The 18,216-nt window shown below is 43.9% G+C and overlaps 2 protein-coding genes across 17 annotated transcripts in view; both read right to left on the reverse strand.

Annotated features, from left to right (window-relative positions):
- Nucleotides 1-211: 211 nt before the first annotated feature.
- Nucleotides 212-9,794, reverse strand: RAPSN (receptor associated protein of the synapse). The gene is made up of 8 exons (XM_048308271.1): nucleotides 9,577-9,794; nucleotides 6,715-7,053; nucleotides 5,331-5,489; nucleotides 4,893-4,991; nucleotides 4,673-4,795; nucleotides 2,026-2,079; nucleotides 1,252-1,451; nucleotides 212-461 (listed from the first exon to the last, which is right to left on the reverse strand). Exons 1-8 carry the CDS (start codon nucleotides 9,790-9,792, stop codon nucleotides 389-391), a joined length of 1,263 nt encoding a protein of 420 aa, XP_048164228.1. The 5' UTR covers nucleotides 9,793-9,794; the 3' UTR covers nucleotides 212-388.
- Nucleotides 9,795-12,593: 2,799 nt separating this feature from the next.
- CELF1 (CUGBP Elav-like family member 1) overlaps nucleotides 12,594-18,216 on the reverse strand; it is a 64,325-nt gene continuing 58,702 nt past the window's right edge. For 15 of the 16 annotated variants that reach the window (XM_048308264.1, XM_048308263.1, XM_048308262.1 and 12 more), the window contains one exon: nucleotides 14,388-17,379. The gene's annotated coding sequence lies outside the window, so the exon portion shown is untranslated. Of the gene's footprint in view, nucleotides 12,682-14,387; nucleotides 17,380-18,216 lie in introns of those variants that run through there. The other variant, XM_048308255.1, reaches the window with a different exon arrangement.

The following is an 18,216-nucleotide window of genomic DNA, read 5'->3' on the forward strand; positions in this document are numbered from 1 at the left end:
TCGCCCGGCGCTGCCGCCGCCGCCCCAATCGCGGCCCCCGCCGCCCGCGGCCGTGGCGAATCTGCCGGCGGGGCGGGGAGCGGCCGGTGGGTCACGTGCTGCCCCCAAACCTGCTGAGTGATGGCGGCGCCGCCATCGCGGGGCGGGGCGGGGCGGGGCGAGGGCGGTGCCCGGGGCCCGGAGCTCGGCGGTGGAGGCGGACGGGGCGGTCTCTGGGAGAAATCCTTTATTACAGTCAGTGCCCGTACACAGCAGCGACGGAGAAGGGAGCGGGGCCGAGCTGAATCAGTCGGCCCCGCGCAGAGAAGGCCCAGGAGGCCCCCGCCAGGCACAGCCTGAGGGGGCCAGGGAGCGGCTCCGTCAGTCCCCGGCCGAGCCCCGCGGGCGGTCAGACGTAGCCGGGCTTCACCGACAAGCGGCGGCAGTTGGGGCAGCCGCGGGTCCCGTTGGTCTGGAGGCACCTGCAACGGGAGGAGGTCGGGTCGGGAGGGGCTCTCCGCGGCCGGAGGCTCCCCTAGGGCCGCTCCACGGCTGTTGTACACCACAAAGCTGTTCCCCGTGGGCCCTCCCGCCACGGACAGAGATTGGATCTCTTTCCCATTCCTTCCACGGAGGCACTTCCGCAGGTTTCTCTACAAAAGTTTGCTCCTGTACTGCTGGAGACAAGCCCACAGAGCTCATCGGGCCTGTCTCACTGCCCAGTAGTTTGATCCTAATTCTGGTGTCAGTGTGAGACTTTGGTTTTAAATTCTTGGTTTTCAGATCAGTGCGTTTTGTAACACTCGTTTCTTCTACAATAAAATGATGGTACCGCTAACTTCTTTCATGGCAGTAGCATGATAATAGGCTGAACAGCTTCTTCACCTCTGTGTGTCACTAGCCAAGGAAGAAAGTGAGGGGACTTGGGAAAGATCCATACTGTCCCTGGGAGCGAAGAACTGATTCCCCAGGTGGAATCAAATACGAATCTGTGAACTGGGCTGACCACGTACAAAGTGAGGACATCAGTGAACAATCATTTAGAGGACAGAAGTGGGAGTGTGATGGGTATGATGGCTGAATCTCACCCTCCAAGGTCGTGAGACTCTTAGCACTGCAATGGGATCCTGCAAGGCAGGATCAAGACAAAGGTAAGCAGGTAATCAAGACAAAGACCTGGGGAACAGTATGCATAGGACTACTCTGGGCATAAGCAGCTCTTTCCTATGACTAATGTCATGACAATAATATTTAGTACTTCCAGCTAATTACTTCAAGTGGAAGAAGTGGGAGCAAGGTAGTGCCTGGAGCTGGTTATTCTTCTCTCCGATGGACTCTCCACACATGCCACAGTACAGCTCCATCTCCTCCACACATTCATGGAACTTCACTACGTGGTCACGCAATTCTCTCTGCTGCTCCTTTGTGCGATAGATCTTTTCACACAGGCAGTGGAGCTTCAGCAGGCCAAGCTGCATGTGAAGGACAGAAACATAAAAGTGAACAAAGACCAGAAACAGGAGTGGGAATGTTACAGCACCATCAGCCAGCTGGAGAAACATCAACAGGTCTCAACACTTCCTGCCATTAACACTTCTTCTTTGTGTCACAAAAGGTAACACCAAGGTTTGAGACACTCAGCAGCTCTTCCACTCATAGTTTCCCTGAGCCACCCATGACAAACAATGTATTTCACTTTCCTTTGCCTCCAGCCAGCCCACAGTTCAGCAGCTGCTCAGGGTAAAAATGTTTTTTAAGAAGAGACCTCTAATCCTCTAGTTCTCTATTTCATACCCCATTTTCGCTGCTTCCCGTTCCCCTTTGTCTATCCCATTGTGACTCCTCAGTCACTTTTCAGACTTGGATACTGATGATAATCTGTGCAACTGCCCACAACCAAACACTTCATGACAAAGCAAATCTCAGGCACTCACTGGTTAATAGGAATGCTAATGAGCAACAACAAGTCTGGGTACTTCAATGTTTGACTTATATTGCCTGACACAAGACTATGAACAGTGCTGTAAAGAAGCTCTAGGATCCTACCTTGTTCCCTAGTCCCTCTGCCAGCTCCTGTGCCTTTTCAATGCTTTCCAGAGCCTGTGAATGGAGAGCACTTGTTAGTTCTCAGTCAAATATATAAAAAACAGGCTCGTATTAATGTCCTATGAGAACTACTAAAAAAAAAGCTAAAGACAGAGTAAAATTTGGATAAACAAGTATTCACTGCAACCCTGGAGAATCAAGAAAGCTTTCTGGCAGATTTCCCTTCCCTCCCAAAAGTTAATCCATGAGAAAAGGTTGGTTTCTGAAAGACCATAAGTAATGCAGGAGCTACATTTCTGTTCCAGACACACAGTGTCAATGTTGGCAGAGGCTGGTCCCCAAGCAGAGAGAATACAGACTGATTTAAACTCAGTCCCACATGCTCATTGGGGCTGGGATGGAGCACAAGCAAAGCAAGCCTTGTCCCTATCCTACCTTGCAGGCTCAGTAATTGTTGGGCAACTCCAATTTCACTTGTACAAGAGGTGAGGAAAGGGACTACCAGCACCCATACACCACACTCATCCATTCTTTCCTTGCTGTTCATATATCCACCTTGCCTCACTTACACAGGGTGTGATGTAGGAGTGTTCTGCTATCCATATTTTGAATCTGAAGGAAGTACTTAGCATAGCAGCTGTCATACCAAATGAGTCCCTGCTTTCCCCTAGATGTCACAGTGTTCCTTGCTGTTCTGGTAATTAGTCTCTCTTTTCCAGAACTATTGAGATCTGCTTCCTTTTTGTCCAGGGGGAAGAAGAGGTCTCCCTTGTGATGCAGTAGTTTTCAGGAGGAACATTATAAAATTTCTACCCTATAATTTGGCATTACTGCTATTGTAGGAGGAGAGGACCAGATGAGATGCGAAAATGCACTGTGAATGCAGAAGGAGATGGCATTAGACCTGTGGTGGCAGCAACAGCCTAGGATAAGGGAATGGTAGAAGAGGGAAGCAGGAACTGGAGGCTAGCAGGGAGAACATAACTAAGAACTGTGCTTAGGAAGTCTGAGTGTGTACTGGAAACTCCTGAATTTGATTCAGGAAGAATCAAAGTGAAGCATCAAAGTGGGTAGGGGAAGAGATGTTGACAAGTCCAGGGGACAGTTTGTCTTGGACAGGAATATAAGACTGCACAAGAATGGGGGCAAGCAAGCTGTGAGCAGCCTGGAAGGATCTGCAATAGCATTGATTACATGCAACTGAAACGGACTAACTGGCCAAAGAGACTGTGAAGATGGAGGAAGCTAGGACAAAAACAGGGAATCTGCAAGTGCAAAGTTAGCAAATTGCTTTATTAAGTAACTGATATAGGGATGAGTAGCATGAGAAATGGAAACTGGGACTAGCAAGTTGAAGAACAGGCTTTGGTGAATATTTAGGGATGTGACGTCTAAGGAGGTCACATTTGATCAACAGACATAAGGTCCCTGACCTAGCAGGGCAGACTGCCCTCTATGCCTGGAACAGAATAAAAGATTCCTCCACTTTCTTCTTCTGTGGGATTTGGTGATATTAGAATTCTGTGCAAAGCTGTCATCGTGTTCTCACAAGTGAGAGCTGCTTGGTATCAGAGGCTGACAGTGGCTGGAGATAGAATCAGTGAATGTAAGGGTTTGATGAGTGCTCTGAATATTCTCTTGTGCAGAGGCCTACCTGCTTTGTCCTGTCCCGTTCTTTTGACACTGAGCAAACTTTTCACGTCCACAGTTTCTTCTTCCATTGCTAACAAATGTTGTGTTTACTTACTGAGATTGCACAGTGTGTCTCACCCAACTCATTCCCTGATGGAGGCACTCAGATGCTGACAGCACCCTGAACTTGTCTATTCTGACAGACATATACTGGACATCCTGATATCTGGAATGCTTCATTTAAGCTAAAATTCTTGGTGTCTCAGTATGAGTGATAAGAGTGAATCTTCATCATGTTTAGACCCAACCAGCATCTTGATGTGGCACTGTGCAGGAACTCCAGGTTGTTCAGAGCTAGTTCAGGGCTAACCTTTGAGCATTTCATTCTGTGGCCAAGTAATGTTCCTGCTGTGCAATGTGTGCATCTAAGTGCAGTCTGGACTTCAATACACATACACACTGCCTAAGCATTTTCAAAATAAGTAACTTCACCCCCTTGTTCGATATTGACTGGCTGTCTATCCCCAAATAACTTCCTGCTCTCATTTCTGTTTCACATCAGAGTTTATAGACCTTCAAAATTTCTCCAGGAATTTTATGCCACATTTGCCTGCAAAGCACATGGTGGAGCTGTAGAGCTGTCTAAACATCACTAGCACATCAATGAGCTTAGTCATACAACTAAAAAGTAGGCAGGGGAATCTATTTCAGAGCATAAGGCTTCCTTCCTCCAGTGCTGCTTTCTCAGTGTAGAGCTTAAAAGTCATCAGGATTGACTAATGAGGCAATTCTGTAACTTAGCAGTCTGACTCAGAATGGATGTTCCTACCATTAGTAACAAATTCCTGTCTGAGAGAGACCATTCAGAGAAACATATCTGTACAAGCACAGACCCTGTTGGTAGAACCAAGGTGGGGGTACAGGTCTCTTCTGAACTGTACCCTCATCAAAGTGCAGTACAAGACTGCTCTAATCTTGTCTAACAAACTTCTGTAGAAACAAGTTTGTAACTGACCTTGTCCAGCTCCTTTTGAATCATCCAGCACTTAGTCACTCCTAGCAGCACCTGGATCAGGCCCAGGCGGTTTCCAATCTCTGTCATGATGCTCATGGAAGAATCATAACGAGGGAAGGCTGTCTGCAGAAGCAGGGAGGAAAACACATGTTTTGCTATGGTCTGCTTTTCATGCCCTCTTGCTATTCCCTCTATCCTTCCTGGCAGGAAAGAGCTGTACCTGCACGTCTCTGCGACTGCGATGGATATCTGCAAAGCAGAGCAGACACAGTGCTTGCAGCGGCCGGTCACCATGCTGCAGGGCAATCTTCATGGACTCCTGAAAGAAATTGCCTCTGGTCAGTAGAAGAGCTTGGTCCTGATTCAAAACAGCAAGGCTGGGACTCTGCACTTTCGCCACTGAAAGATCAGCTTCAAAGAAATGGCACCATCTTTTAAGGCAAGGAAAGTCTTTTTCGTATGTTCCTAACCAAGGGCCATTCACAGACCCAAATTTTGAAGCCCCTTGGGCTACAGAAACCACAGCTCTAAGATTGGAAGGCAGCAGGAGGATCTACAGTCACATGTATCTTGCCATGGTATCTCTGTTGCTCCCCGTCCTGTGGCAAGATCCCCTGGCAGAGCCCCCGCCAGCTCTGTGGCTGCCCGCACCCTGTACCTCACAGCAATCCATGGCATCTGCCAGGCGCCCCAGCTTCCGATAGGCCACGGCCATGTGGTACTGGCTCATGGCACGGTACTTCAGGCTCCAGCCCTTCCCGTAATCATTCACCAGTTCAGCGGCTTTACATGGGAAGAACAAGGCTTTCTCGTAGTCCTGTAAGGCAGACAAGCACACAGACAGCAGTCACAGCAAAAATAAAGCAAAAAGGAAAGAAGAAAAAAGTCCAACTATTTTTGATTTACTAACATCGCAAAAGCTACCAGATTTCTGTACATCTTTAAACTCGTGCTGTTCCTCTTCCACACACAGTATTTTGGTGGATATCGAACTGTGAAAGGCGGAATTGCCGTATACTGAATTCATATTATTCTCTGGGTTCAGGACACTGGGTCAATGACCCAGCAAATGAATTTTATGTAGTATGCCATTAACTTTATTCTGCAGGACCCATTTACCCTCCTCTATAAGCAAAGGCTGAAAACTTTCTTTGCTCTTGCGTCATCTCTGCTTGTAACATCTACATGGAGCCTTCATTTTCTCCATATGGTGAGTTGGGTTCTCCAAGAAACTCATTATCCATCATTGCAGGAAATAGGAACTAAGAATCATGGCCTCATCAAATTCACAAAAAAGGAGTAATACATTTTCATTTTTAAGCATTTTCTTTTGCATTAAAAGCATGTTAGAAATAAATCTTATTTTACAATAATTATGTAAAACTTATCTAAATATCTAAAACTGTAAGTTATATGAGACTGCAGAAGTGAAAAAGTCCTCATATTTTTTAAATTCTCCACAATGCACACAGGAAACCCCAACTCCTCAAGTTTCCTTTCTCCCTTCTTATTTCACACCTGAAAAGTATCCAGCACAATGTTATTTTCTTTATTTTTGGTCTCCACACTTCAGGTGATGAGTCTTCTATGAGTGACAAAATCAAGACTTGGTGAGAAAAACGTATTTGTTGCTGTTTGTACTAGAAGTTAGAACTGGCAAATCAGCCCTGTGCTCAATCCCTGGTTTTACCTACAGCTGCTTCCTGGCAACTATTTGCCTGCAATAGCGGTAGAAATAAAGAATCCATGAGTTCTGGATGCCAGCCCTGTGTCTCTGATGTGATCTTCTTTGAAGCTAAGTTTGATCTTTTCAATGCACATATTCACAGCTGCTTCTGCTGTGCTGTGTAAACATGACACTAATCCTCCCATCCTTACTGTGGAGGAGAGTACTCCATTCGGATTTTATAAAGGGATTTTAGCTTACAGTGCTCTCTCAGTCCTTCACTTCCAATAGGAAAGACAGGCTGAAATTCACATGATTTCCAATGCTTTCCTGAATCTGTGGGACAATTGCCCTTCTGTCCCTTAGGTTACTGTACCTTTATCTGGGTGTAGAAGTTCCCGAGGCTGCAGCAGACTCGACATTCCAGCATCTTGTCATCGTTGTTGTGTGCGTAGCGTAAAGCTTTCTCAAAGCACTCCAAAGCCTTCTGGAAAATGCTGAGGCCCAAGAAGGCATTGCCCATGCTGAGGCTCACCTGGCCATTCAGCTGCATGCTCACAGTGGTACCCTGCATATTCAGGCACGTCTTACAGTAAGAGATTGTTTTCTGGAATTCACAGAGTTTCTCATTGCTGCGAGCCAGGTTTAGGTAGCTCTCTGTAAGGAAGTCTGGGTCTTCCAGCTCCCGTGCTGTGTCAATCTGCACCACTGCAAACTTTAAGTAGAGAAGACAGTGTTTACAAAAGTGTGTAGTTTATTTAAATACAGCTCACGACTCACAGAGTAGTGCTCTTCTCCTGTACTGGAGAAGAGGCTCATCTCTGAGCAGGGCAGACAAGGCCATCAGCACATGGAGAAGCATCATATGCACTGAGCAGTTAATCTGGTGGTTTAAAAGGCCTATGGAGACTCTGAAGAAACCTCTCCCTCTCTCCACACAGTCTCAGGGTGGGGAAGATGAACTAGGCTGGCAGTTAGGGGAAAAAAAGCTGTTAAATGGCCCTAAAGAGAAGCAGGTGAAGCAGGAAACATCTATCACAATGCAATTCAGTTTTCTTTCACTCCGTGTAATGTATCTCACTTTTTCTGGAATTCCTAAGCTATTAAAGTACTCTGTTAATAGAAGAAAGTAAGCTACTTCTTTAATGATTTTTTTTACTAATAAATTGCAGTCTTGATCTTGACACTTCTAGTTCTATAACCTCCAGGACTTGTTGCATACTGTTCTCTTAAATGAAGTCTCTTTCTTTCAGGCAGCAGACCCTTCTAAGCAGTTACTCTAATGTTCTGTGATGAACCAAGCACACTGCTGGCTTGAATTAGTACCAGTAGCAAAGGTAAATAGTTAGCAATTTTCATTAGTCATTATCACTTAGGATTATGGATAGCAAATTCCAAGGGAATCAATTACTTCCTTTTTTGTATAGTGGCTACATGTAATAATTTAAGCTTCTAGAACATTTTACATTCTTTGGAAACAAAAAAAAGCAAAACCCCCAAACCTCACCAACCATAAATTGTGTATGTTTGGTTTGTATTATCTTCCCAGCTTCCTTAACAGTATAGGAAAGGTGCTGTGTGGACTCAGTGATGTGCACTAGCTCACGCTTTCTCACATTCCCTTAACTTTGCACAAGTCCTTCATTATTTCCTGGTTGCCACAGCCTCTTTTCTTGATATGAAGTAATTTTTCCTCTCCAAAAGAGGTTGAGCATCACAACCCTTCTTAAATCACTTTTTATTTTATGCCTTTATTTCTGACCCCTTCTCTCCTGTTATTTCCTCTCTCAATGGCTTATTGCTAAAGTTCTCCTTTCTCTATCTTTGATCACTTGCTGTATAAAATCTTTAGTTTGAATGAAGCCATTTTTCCTTCCTAATACTGTGAAGAACAAAAATTCACCTGCTCTGATCCCACTTTCTGATCTCTTCTCAGATAACAAATTAATGTTCAGGTATACTAAGCTCACTCCTTTGCCTTTTTTTTTCCCCCATGAAGTCTTCAATATTTCCTTCAGGTACCTACATCTTACCTTTTTTTCTTCTTTCTTCCCCAATCATTTTGTTGTTTTTGCCACCACTTAATTTCATACCTCTTAACAGAATTGTTTGTCTTCAAATGTTTTCCAAGTATATTAATACCTCTCTTCTTCATCCTAAGTATTTGGTTTCAATATAGGGCTTTGACAAGTGGATGGGCTTACGACTAAGATGTGCCCCTCTCCCCACTCCAGTTCCAAACAGAGCTACCAAAAACTTTTCAATGAGATGTAGACATCCCCTTCACATTTTGTTCTAAATGCTGAATGATAACCAGTCTAGTTAGAGGCATCCCAAAACATCAGGACAAGAATATTAAAGCCCTTTAGTAAGACCCTATTTCAGGCTGGGATAGTTTCTTAAGACTATTACAACACCCTCTTGCCTTGTCTTACAGATTCTTGAGTTGCCCTCCCAAATGCTGCCTGCTGCTCTCTATATACATCCTGTTACTTCTCAGATCCACACACCAGCTTCTTTTTGTTAATTTAATTAAAGTGTTTATCCTCATGCACTTGAAATGTAACTTCAGCTGCTTTTTACCACTCTTCCATCAAGCCCCATATCCTTCTTTCTTTCTTCTATGCTGTCCTGACAACTGGGAGCTGCTCTCTGAACTCAACTGTGAGACACCTGGTATGTCTCAATTACCTCATCAAAACATCATCTTCTTTTCCTTCTTAATCAGCCCCCTTGCAAATAATTGTAATTAAAAAACCCCAATATCAGATCTGTATTAGATATCAGCCAGAAGCTGAACAAGGTAACAGACATGTCTCCACAAGATTGGTACTTGTTCTACAGAATTCACTTGGAGTTCTCCTTTTATGCTGACATTCACACTGTAAACAGCTTGTAGTGGACAAAGGCCCTGTTGTCATACCTTTTCCTGAAGCCTGATAACATGGTGTGCCTGTATGTGGGAAATAATCAAGAAAAGTTCCCATGATTAACTGGAGAACTTAAATAAGCCAGGAATCCTGGCGAACCAGACCCAGTTAAAAATCGTATTCTGTGTATCTTGTGGGCTGGAGCTCTTGGTGAGCACAGTGGTTACAGCAGCCCAGAACATGCTCTCAATAGCTGGTATTTTCTGTTATACACAAATACCCCCCCGCCCCCTTTCAGCCACGTTCTCCAGCCACGTTCCATAGTGGGTGCGACACAATGGCATGCATTCATCTCCAGTTCACCTTACCTTCAGCATGTCTTTGTATCTGCCCATCTCTGCATGAGCAGTGATGAGGCAACCCAAAACCCGAAACCTGCCAGCAGGATCCGCAGACTTCTCCAAAACCCTCATCCAGACTCGCAGGGCCTTTTCGGTCTGATTAGACTGGTAAAGATGGAGTCCTTTTTCTATCTGTTGCTTTGTCTGGTCCTGACCCATCGCCCATGGATTAAAAAGCCTCATACACTAACTTCTAAGGATAGCAAAAAGGACGTGCTTACAAGAGAACACAACGTAAAATGCCCCACTAGAAGAGGGCAAGTTGTGTGCTCAGAAGGCCTGGAGCCGTAAAAGCCCAGCCATGTCAGGGGGCTGGAGCTGTGGTAGGCAATGGCAAGAAGTGTGCTCAGCACTGAAGGCAGAATCCCAAATCCACTAGGCAAACATCTGGCTTGCTAGGGCTCCATCAGTGCATTCGTCTGTCCAATCACCTAAACAAAGAGGAAAAGCACAACAGGGAGAGAAGGAGAAAAATCTCAAGCCACAGGAGTGAAACTCAATCTCAACAGCCAGTGCTGCTCTCCGCCCCATTGGCTGCAGCTGCTCCTGCCAGTCCAGCTCACGTGGCTCCCAGGAATTCTAGTCAGGCTCCCCAGCTCCCAAGGTCACGGTGCCAACTGCCCACCCCTGCCCGCCAGTATGCAGCTTATAAATACCCCAGGGAGACACAATCGGTTGCAGTCACAGCCTCGGGATGCCTCAGCTGTCTCTTTCCTCTCTCTCTGGTCATCCCCTTAGACAAGCACTGCTGGTGGGGGGGGTAGCTTGGGAGGGAGCAGACTCAAGTGGAATCGTAGCTTTAGGAACAATACATGCCTTAAAAAGTCAGGTGTGAACAAGGCAACTTCAGTGTGTACACACGTGCAGTGTTACACTTGCAACAATGTACTTGATACTTTGCTAGGCACAAAATTCAGCCTCCCTTTTGAGGACCTCAGCTGGCATCATGAACTGTTTTTGTGGACATAGGTCAGCTCTGTCACAGGTTTGCTGCAAATACACCGCTGACTTCCTAATTTTAGGGACAAGAAGCTAATCATCCTGAAAACCTTGGTTCTTGACTGAATGTTGCTCCCTGCCATCAGATGCCTGTGGCAATCCTCCAAAAGTTTCCAACAGAACTTGTCAAAGGCACAACTTAAGTTCTGCATCCAGAACTTGCTGATCTTTTATGACGAATAACAATAAAGACACAGAACAACAGATATCTGCACTTTTTGGTTGCAGGAGAGAAGTGTTAGCCCCATTAAAAGATAGCTTTATGTCTCCCACACTCTGTTGAAAAAATCAGATTGGTTCATCTAGGAGTCAAGTTTCATACTCTCACCAATGTGCTGTGTTTTTAATGTTTTTAGTGCAGCCTTAGTGGTCTAGAGATTTATTCTGTCCTTCCTAAGAAGATACACCAAACATGGGAGGAGGGGGGCAGGTGGAGAATGCTACAGGGATATCTAATGTTTTTCAGATGCAGAAGTTCCAAGTTTTGTGATCCTTTTCCTGAGCAAAGAGAAGCAATTACAATTTGAAGTTTTAACAGACCCGCCTGCAAAAGCAGTCATGTCTCCAGCTGCCTCCCTGCTTCTAGGTGAATTTGGTGGCAGTTCTTCCCCAAGCAAAGGTAAATTCCTACAGAATCACCTCAAAGGGTACCAATCAGACCATCCTGGTCTGTGTCAACAAAAACCCAAGGGAGCCTTCCTGAGGTAATAAATATCCTTAAGGAGAGCAGGACACAAAATAAGCAACAACAGTCTACCCAGAGGCTTTACATCATAGCAGTCATGATCTTAAGAGATTACATCTGTACCTTTATCCAAAATTCCCTCAGACAAGTATTTCAAAAAGAAAAGCACTTTAAATTGTAGAAGAGTTTTGCTACAGTAAGACCAATTCTCTTTTGGGAGCTCATATACACTATGATATTTACATTATTTAATTTAGCTTTGTTTTTCCAAGACAGATGATGTGCTAGATGATGTTTCAGCATAGACTGTGTACTCTCAAACTCTGGATGTAGGAACTATGGAAAAATCTATGGATGTGCAAAAATCCCTTCAGCAGCACTGTTAAAATTATTAGCTAGGTACTTTATAGATTTTAGAAATTCCAAAGAAGTCTGATTTGGAACTTTAAAAAAAATCTCTCCTCCTTGCAGTAATTCTTATATGTCTCTCTGGGTGTAGGTGCTGGGATGGAAACAAGATGCAGAAGGAAATCCCCTTTCAATGCCCATGGAAACCATTGATAATGGTGAGGCCATTCAGATTTCTAGACTTGAAGAAGTTTGCAGGCCAGGAAAGCAGAATCAAGCCAGGATTCAAGAATGGGGAAAACAAAAACTGTGTAATTCTTGGAAGATCAGACTACTTTGCAAAATTAACCTTCCACAAGAGACCTGCCTGTAACTCAAACTCATCCTGAGATTCTTTTGGACTTCTTCAGCAAAACACTGCTCCCTTCCCCACACAGCATAGCCAAAGTGAAAAGAGGGTGCCTTGCAGCCTGACAAAAGCCATCTAACACGAAATGATCTGCCCTGCATTTTGTTAACCTCACTTTACCTCCTTGCTTTTGAGCACTATGAAACAGTGCTTAGGGTCTTAGGAATCAACTCGCAACTTAGCTGTTGAGATAAAAACACCCTAGTAAAGTAAGGACTAAATCCATCAAGTTCAAACCAGTCATTTTCAAAAAAGCAGGAATGTGCTCTGATATGGAACATACCACTCTGAGCCCAGTTGCAGCTGCCTAAATAAGGAGGGATAAAAGATCAACACTGACTGCCTGTACTACTTCAAAAAAAGCAATGGCATCCGTCTGTGCCTCAAGACAGCTCTAATTCATACATGATTCAGGTACAGTTTCTACAGTAAACAATCCGCAGTTTCTTCTCAGGAACTGCAAATAAATGAGCCTGAATGGTGCTTGGCAACATCAAATTAGGGAATCTTACCTGTCATGCAGCAGAGCTACACATGCCGTGTGGCTCATCACGCACTCGCTTCTTCAGAGTGACCACACTGACCTGCTTCTCCTCTTCCCCACAGCTCTTCATAATGCCCTCGGTGACTCCTGGCCGTATGAAGAGAGTGGAATATGGCTGGTAAAGTCAGGAAGACTGGAGTCAAAACAAGTAGTGAAAGGTGGAGGTGGATGTGAAGAGGAAAAAGGTTTCTCCTAAAACATTCAGCATCAGGATTTCATCTACAGCTTCGTGTATTTCCTACTAATGCTGATAAATATAACAACTCATGTGAAAATGCTGATTATTTTCAGAGATTAATACACTGGCTCTTAGGTGTAGTTTGATTGTGTACTGATTGGTGGTGGCCTTTTAAATTAAAGGAAATGCCTTCCAAAAAGCACAGACCCAAAAGGGATGCAGTGTCAGTTCTGTAAGATGTAGCTGACAAAGCTGTGATTGTGTAAGACAAGGTGAGTGAACTTTCTGCACAAGCTGGAATCTTCCATTCTGCCTAAACAAACCCTATTTCTGATTCAATTGCTTCTCTCCATCCTTCACCTCAAGTTGTATCTGAACTGAAATCCCTCCAGCCTCTCTTCTCAACAGCTGCAAATTAACTGCAGGGATCCCAGCACAGTCTGTAACAGGTGGCTCAGCGCCTCGTGCTGCAATTGGTGCGCTCAGGGCAAGGAATGCAGCACTGAATCCTGATGCTTGCAAATGCTCTCAGATTTACAATCATGTAGGAAGTGATGGGGTGAAACAGAGTATGCCAGATAACACAGGAAAAGGACATGGAGGAGAAACACAGCTGCCCTAAAAATGCTTGCAAGTCTCCAAGATGCAAGACAGCAGAAGGAAGGAATAATGTAATGGAATTTTAGGAGCTTTCAGAAATGCGGCATAATCATGGCCATTGTGGTACTTTCCTTCTGAGAGAGGCAATATTCGTGTCAAACTTGTGGCAGGTTTCTAAATGAATTATGCTTTGCCTACGCCAAATACTTTTTATTAATTTGAAATGAGTTGTAAAGATATCTTAGTTCTAAGACCAAAGCAGGTAGCCTTTGCTTATCACTAGTAAGTAATCCAGATCCATTCAGGGTTTCCCGGTGTAATACATCCAGGACCAGGAGCACTGGGGCTGCAGATACCTTGATGCAGACAGATTCAGCAAGCTTGGCTGTGTTCCTGGAAGGGGAAGGAGGCAGTGGCAAGTATGGGGCTCATGAGAGCGGCATCAGCTGGTGCGTCTCTAATCCCACACAGCAGCATGCACTTACGCTGCTCCTGCAGAGGAGCTGCTGTTATGCCCAAGGTATTGAGCCCTTGAAACACTCTGAAGCACAAGTGCATGGACAGCCAAGTGGCTACATGGCACCAGTTCTGTGAGGCTGGATATGCCTACTCCTCACTCCCAAGTGTTGCACGTATTTGCATTATCCAAGATCCTCAGCTTTTCCATATCTAAAGGGGACTTGACTGTCCAATGATACAAAATGGAGGTACATCAACCAGAAAACCTTTTCCATTTCTACTCAAAGTAGCTCAGGACTTGACTGTCAAATGATACAAAATGGAGGTACATCAACTAGAAAACCTTTTCCATTTCTACTCAAAGTAGTTCATCTGCACAGAAGTAAAAATCCAAGGTGATACTGTACATGCAGAGCAAGTGGTATTGGACCATGAAAATTTTTGTGGCTCACAGCTAAGAAACTGGAAAATAGTTCTCTCATCTCCCTCTTCATCTTCTCACACTTGGACCCAGAAAGAACCTCAAGTTTAAGACACAAATACAACACACAAGGACTCTTCTCAAACAGTTTAATAGCAAATAAACAAAGGAAGGTACCACACTTGGCATATACAAAATGACTTGTTGTCGGTGTGTCTGTGCAATTAAAACAGCTTTAAGTTGCCCTTTGGGACAAAAAGAAAAAAAAACACACACACAAAAGGAAGAAAATTCCTTTAACACATACTCGCTTGTTCCAAACTTGTAACAAATCTTTTCATTTTTAAATCCACTACACAAACTCTGTGATCAGATCAGAAAAGCAACACGCGCTCCTCTGCTTTTTAAACCATTAAAGTAAAATCTGTAATTCTCTACAGAGTACAACACAATTTCACACAAAGAGACATTTTGTTTTGCAAATCAAAACAAGAAAAAAAGGAACAGCTCAAACAAGATAAAGAAAAGCATTTCTACGACTGAACCACGACTTCGAGTTGATTAAATCCCGTTAACTGCAGAACAGACTCTACATTTGGTCATAGTGGCAATTTGTTTTCTCGTCACATTGTGAATCACTTTACATTGTTTTCTAGTAGAAAAGGCAAAAAACTGTACAAAACCCCTAGTGTTAAATACAATGTTTGTACCAATAAAAAAGCCCACAGGTTTGTCTCCAAAATGTAAATTTTCTTTTTAAATTATTCACAAAAAGCAGCCAAAAATCAGAAAGGCAGCTGCTGCTCCACTGTCTCAAATCCATTAAAACCACCACAGAACAATTAAAACAACCAAAGGAAGAAAAGGAAAGAAGAAAGGAAAGAAACACCCAACATTTGGCATTTTGGTTTTCTTCAGATATTTTTCCACAGGTTTCCCCAAGGTTCCTTACGGAACCAAGCGCACACGTACAGAAACGTACTGGCAGTTCCTCCATACACTGCAGGGTATCAGTGCCTCCCGGCACAGCCCTGTGCATTCAGACTGTGGGACTAACAGCAGCCAGCCCCCAACCCTACTTCCCAAATAAGCGAGTCTCTACCCTTTTTCATTCAGCCTCACGATTCACTCCCAGGTACATGTACCATATTCAAATTGCTCTGTTTTGTAAGCAGATTAAGGACTGTCTACACAAGTCTGGTCAATACCTATTGAGAATACAGTATCCTCAACCAACTCAGGAGTAGGATAGAAAACAATCTTTGCATCTTTACGTTATCCTGAACACTGGACAAAATTAGGATTTCTATCCAATCAAACTCTACTTGTTTTCTTAGCAAAAACCCTTCTCCTGGAATTCCATTTCACATTATTTCAACTGTTAAGATACCTACACTAGCTTGCTGCTGCTTCTGACTGAAACTTCATCACAGCATGCACTCTTCAGGTGCCTTCATCTAGAAGCTACTTCCCAGTTTCTACTTGTGCAGATGGTACGTAGGGCAGGGGAAGCCTGCTACCCAGAGAGCAGTAACCTGTTCTAGCTCATCCTGAAGCCAGAAAAACTGCTCAGCTCATTACCCAATTAAAAACTAAACAAAAACTAAAAAATCTCCGCAGAGATTCCCCAGCTAAGGCCCTTGAAAAGAGAGCTGGGGATGGTACCCTGTTCAGGTAACAGCTTCAGAGGCTGTTGTATTGTGCTTGTCATTTGGGAAAAGAGCCAGCAGTTGTTGGACCAGTGTTACAAATGTTTTCTCTGGGATATTTAAAACACTTTAATTCATGAGCTAACCTAGATCCTTCCAGAATCCTGCCACCAAGCTCTGATTGATGGTATTAGATTGGAGCTGGACTTCACAGAAGTGTGCCCTGACTGGTACAAAATGCTTAGTGCTTGAAATGAGCCCTAGCTTCGGATAACTTTGGAAACAGAAATATTGTGAGTTCCCCCACCTTCCTGCTCCAAGCTATCCCCTTCCACCAAAACTTCCAGTAGGGGAACAGTGTAACCAAGCACCCTCAGAGCTTCTGACAGCACTGGAAATGGAGCAAGGTCCAGGTGCTCTGTCAGGCAGACAGTCTAAGTGCACAGGTAGATGCCCTCAGGGGGCTTCTGATCAGATATTTGTCATACCAAAACCACCAATTTAAAGGATACCTTTGAAACCCATTAAATTGCTCAGTTTTTGCACAAACTATAGAAAACAGAGAGGTGAAGGTGATATATACGAGGGTGTGAAGAAAACAGCAGGAAACATGCACAACATTTCTGGGCACTATCTTAGTTTGAAAGATTAAAACAAAAACATCACATTTTGCTGAGGAGATTGTAGTTACAAAAAAACCAAGCATGCCAGAGCTTAACAAAATACAACATCAACTTTGATCAAATTTTCACTGCAGACTGATAATCACACAGGGAAGCAGGGGAAAAAATAAAAATAATAATACTTTAAAAAAAAAATCAGTAAATGCCAGGGCAAAAATGTAGCTACAATCAGAGGAAAATGTAGTTCAAGTGTTTTCTGTTGATGCCACTTCAAGTCACAAGTTTGAACTCATAAAAACACATGCTGTCTCCTCAAGCACAGAAACCAGATCAGCAAAATGTGACTAGGAAGTCTCCTGAAAGATTGAGTCACACCATATAATTGACTTTTTCTTCAAACTGTGTTTTTAAAACTAAGCACACAGAAAAAACTAAGCCTAGAAAGTGATTGGCTGTATGTTCACAGAAATACAAATACTCCACAAGGTATGCTAGCAAGGCTGCTCTGAAGACAAATTACAAAGAATCAGATTCACAAAATCAAGTGGTTATCTTATGAAGGTCTAGAAAAATAGAAATTCTTTTATATTCAAATGCAAGTTTAAATATTCCCCTTCAGCAGTCTTTCTAGCAAAACCAATTTGGCAGCACAAAAAAAAAGAAAAAAAAAAAAAAAAAAAAAAGAAAAAAAAAGAAAAGAAACATAATAAAAATACACATCAGCATCAAAGGTCAACACAAGGTCAAAGGTGAGAGTTCAAGCATCAGAGAAGCTGAAGAGACAAGGATTTGGACGATGTACTTGAACGCCACATCGACATGCTTTAGGCACAACGATGAACAAACGGCAGGAATCTAGAAAAAAAAACAAACCAGAAAGAGGGAGACCCACTGAGTTACACAGAGCAGTACATCCAAACACGGAGAGAGAGAACAAGAATGGGCACTGTACAATGAGATCTCCTGGGGAAGGGAGTTGACAGGGAAGGGCAGCACATGCCAACGATGGACAAGTAAAAGTCAAAGTACATGAAGGACACCAAGTAAACATCAAACTGCCAGAAACCAAATGGAAGCAGAGGCCTGGATTTCCCTCTCAGCACCCAGGGTGTGGAGCATTCCACAGCCTAGTGACACACTGGTTAGCATGCAGTCACCTTGCCCTGTGCCCAGTGTGTCCACCACCTCTGTTTAGAACAGAGTAAGCTCCCTCCCCAGGAGACCGATTCCAAAAAATATGACTCTAGGGCAGACATTTGCCCACAGAGACTGAGACCATGAGAGACAAGACAGAGGACACAAGGGATTCACAGGTGGTTTGACAGTTGAGACTTTTCTTGCATTCTAACATGGGAAGATCTTAGGCAGTAGTAGCCCAGCAAATCCACGTTCTTTCCTTTAGCTATAGTCCCTTCTCATTCCCTAGGAGCCCATGTAACTGGGGATGGGTGATTTGGAAAAGGGGAAAAAAAAAAAGATTATACAAGACAAAAAGCCCACACATCAGAGAAGAATTCCTTAAGACTTGACTGCAAGTTAAGACTTGTCCTAGCTGAGCACTTTTCATACCATTAGACCTGCACAGGGATTTTCCATTCCCAACCTTTTATGTAACAGCCCTCAGCTCCCTGGCTTCATGAGGAGGCGATTCTGGGCTCTGAGAAGCTCTACAGTCACTGTTGCCAGTTTGAC

The sequence above is a fragment of the Corvus hawaiiensis genome, chromosome 6 (genome assembly GCF_020740725.1).
Source record: "Corvus hawaiiensis isolate bCorHaw1 chromosome 6, bCorHaw1.pri.cur, whole genome shotgun sequence".
Lineage (NCBI taxonomy): Eukaryota > Metazoa > Chordata > Aves > Passeriformes > Corvidae > Corvus > Corvus hawaiiensis.

Bases quoted from the DNA above. Each gene is read 5' to 3' on its own strand.
- RAPSN (XM_048308271.1), bottom strand. From the start codon at position 9,792: ATGAGGCTTTTTAATCCATGGGCGATGGGTCAGGACCAGACAAAGCAA. The intron at 7,054-9,576 runs GTAAGGTGAACT...CTCTACTTAAAG, and splicing joins GATACAAAGACATGCTGAAG to TTTGCAGTGGTGCAGATTGA. The intron at 5,490-6,714 runs GTACAGTAACCT...TCTGCCTTACAG, and splicing joins ACTTCTACACCCAGATAAAG to GACTACGAGAAAGCCTTGTT.